We start from the raw sequence: 3,149 nt of genomic DNA on the forward strand, positions 1-3,149 counted from the left end.
GTCGAATATACCTCTCTCTTTCTAAATATCACTATTTTTTCCTCGACTTTGTTCATCCAGAGGATGTAATCCTCATGTTTTTTGGCAGGGGGAGCTGAATCAAATACGCGCAAAGATGTGGTCATGTACTCTAGGTTCAGAGGTCCTTTAACACTAACTATGGTTTTTGTCATATGGTAAGTGGGGGAAAATCCCAAAGTTTAAAAAGGTTTTCAAAGGGATCATGCATAGGATCCATAAGAGCATGGGTATTTTCATAGATAGTATAAGGAATCATTACCTGAGACTTGTAAATGTGCAGTTTTTCCTCATGGTTGGGAGGCTTCGGAACGTATTCATGGTTCCCAATCACATTGACCCAGGGGAGCACGTTAGCCATGGGGAGAGGACCTTTGGTAACTTTGATGTTCTTGGTTGTGGAAGTCATTGTTGCGAGTTTGGGAGTTCTGGTAGCTTTGGAAGAGGAAAATTTGTTTCAGAGTAGAAGTGTTGAAGAAAAGCGAAGGAAATTCCATTTATAGTGAAGAAGAAAAAAAACTCTTCAATCTTTACACTTGACAAACGACACAAAGTAGGTGGCACGTGTCATTTCCTTAGAGAAATTATCAAAATGATCTGGCGCACGTAGCCATGTCACCCTACAAAGGCGTAGCCATGATAATGAAAGTTATGGGATAATGGAAAACACACGTTTCTGAGGTAAAGATGGACTATTTTACCGCAATGTCATTGAGATAGTTGTAAAGATCTTTATTTCCTTTCTCAATAAATAGCTTTATTTTAAAAATAAATAAAAAATTAGGATGGGGGCAATGTACCTAACCCATCAAAATAAACAAAAGTAATAAACTAAAGCAAAATGGTTTCTAAAATAACTTCTAACTCTTGTTGATTTCATTTTTCTATATAATTATTTTCTATATAATTAATGAACGACCGTATTGTAAAATTAAACATTTTGTTTTTTAAAATTTAAATATTCTCTTTTTATGTAATTAATGAAATGCCAAAAGTCACTTGTAAGTAATTTAGGAGGAAAGGAATGTTAAATAAAAAGTAAGGACAAAAAAAATTAGTCAAATTGAATATTTCTGAAGATTCCTTCCTGCTCACGAGTCGTGACTCTCACTCATTCTAGGAACATAACACCAACAATCATTCAATGTAATGAAAACATAACAACCCGTTCATAGTTTCATGCATTCCACGATACAAAGTTAAATTAATCAAGTTTTCGCAATTGATACATTGACAAATAAATATAAAACGATCTCAGTAATATGCAACTAAAAGAATCTTTCATAGGCTTCTGAACCTTTCATGAATGAAATCATCTCTGGTTCCAAACGAAGCATTCGAATACTTCTTATCATTTTAAGTTCTGTTATGCGTTCAACTGTTGCGTCGTAACTTTCTTCATAAATGGAATCCGATATGCTTTTATAATATTGAAGCTGAAGTTTTGCAAGTTGCCCTAATTTCGTAATTTGCTTGTCTAGATCACTAACATCAACGTGGTTTAGCTTTTGCAGAACATCCTTCGCAATTTCCTCAACAAGTTCAGCTTCTATTCTGTTTGTAGAAACATTCACAAGAGATGCATGATGAAAAAATCTATAGATCCATGTATGGTGTATATTCATGTATTAAATTCTCAAAAAAGAAAACTAAAAGAAAAATCTTATACATCTATCTCTAGCCAGAAAACTAAAACATAATAATGTCAAATTAAATATGTAATCAGAAAATTTAGCAGTAGAAAATTACCCGTTGATGTTGGACAAGGAATCCCATCCAGAAGTATTGGCAGCTTCGCCCAAAGCATCTCTCCATTTTTGCACCATGTTCATTTTATTCGCGTAACGCTCTTCGTGTTTCGCAAATGCTTCAGCATAACTTCCCCTTTGATATCGAACATGGAAAGGATCAACTTCATAGAAAACGGGCAAAATAACTTGACTATTATTTTTCCTACACTCAAGTATCTTCACAACTTCATCCAAACACCATTTTGAGTTCGCATAGTTTTTCGAAAACACGATCACAGATAGTTTCGCTTCCTCGATCGCCTTGAGGAGAGCTTGTGATATTTCATCTCCTCTTTCAAGATTGTCGTCGATGTAGGTCTTTATGTCTAACCTTCTTAATGCGTTATTGAGATGGCTTGTGAATTTCTTGCGAGTATCGTCGCCTCTGAAACTAAGGAACACTTCATGTGTTTCTTTTGGTGTGGCGGAGGAAGAAGAAGATGATGATTTTGGCATAATGTTTAGCTAGATTATGAAACTTGTTAGATATGTTGAAAATTGAAATTCTTTCTCTCTAATTATTCTATAAATACTATACTTTCCTTAATTTAATACATCCAAGCAGCTTCGTCGAAGTTATTGACAAAAAGGGTGATTACAGATGGATCATAAAAAGTCTACTCCATATAACTAGCTAGTGGTTGTTGAAAATATGTACAAAATAATGTCTACAGACAAATTGACAATATTTTAAGTGATGCGAACCGAATTGAGAATAATTCCAGCTAGATCCTATGTATCATATATCATATAAAAAAGATGAACACTCTCATAATCGAGTTTTATACTTTATTTTGTTTTAATAAATTTAAATTTTGAGTTAATTTTCTCTATAAAATTCTGATTTTCAACACACGAAAAAACTATAGTATAGTAGAAACTTTAGGTATAAAAAGTCTATTCCGTTTAAAGACAGAGAGGGAAGTTGACTGAGATTTACTATTAAACATTCAAGTTGATGTTTTTTATTTGTTTTTAAATTTTGAAGGTAATTCCACTAGCTGTTTAATATATATTTGTTCTATTGCAAAGAGGCAATATGAATGAAGGTTGAAATTGAGAATTTTGAATAAATAGAAAATGGGAGAATAGCAAGATTATTATTAGAGAGAAAATGGGAGAATATTAATTCATATCAACAAGAATTAATAATTAAACTAAACATTTGATTATTTTAATAATAATAATATTATTTTATCATTATTATTTAATCTATATTTTCAAAAAAATAAATAATAATTTTCATAATTTTGTTATAACTAAAATGTTTAGTAAAATTATTTAAAATAAAGATAATAAAATAAATTTATCAGATCAGATAGGGACGGGGTGAGTGCGGGA

The 3,149-nt window shown here is 31.9% G+C and overlaps 1 protein-coding gene across 1 annotated transcript; it reads right to left on the reverse strand.

Annotated features, from left to right (window-relative positions):
• Positions 1 to 1,165: 1,165 nt before the first annotated feature.
• On the reverse strand, positions 1,166 to 2,614 carry LOC127075204 (disease resistance protein RPV1). Its single transcript, XM_051016686.1, has 2 exons — positions 1,768 to 2,614; positions 1,166 to 1,572 (listed from the first exon to the last, which is right to left on the reverse strand). Exons 1-2 carry the CDS (start codon positions 2,262 to 2,264, stop codon positions 1,287 to 1,289), a joined length of 783 nt encoding a protein of 260 aa, XP_050872643.1. The 5' UTR covers positions 2,265 to 2,614; the 3' UTR covers positions 1,166 to 1,286.
• Between the last annotated feature and the right edge of the window lie 535 nt (positions 2,615 to 3,149).

This window comes from Lathyrus oleraceus, chromosome 4, assembly GCF_024323335.1.
Source record: "Lathyrus oleraceus cultivar Zhongwan6 chromosome 4, CAAS_Psat_ZW6_1.0, whole genome shotgun sequence".
NCBI lineage: Eukaryota > Viridiplantae > Streptophyta > Magnoliopsida > Fabales > Fabaceae > Lathyrus > Lathyrus oleraceus.

Coding starts and splice junctions, on each gene's coding strand:
- LOC127075204 (XM_051016686.1), bottom strand. CDS start 2,264: ATGCCAAAATCATCATCTTCTTCTTCCTCCGCCACACCAAAAGAAACA. Junction 1,573..1,767: donor TCCTTGTCCAACATCAACGG/GTAATTTTCTAC, acceptor TTCTACAAACAG/AATAGAAGCTGAACTTGTTG.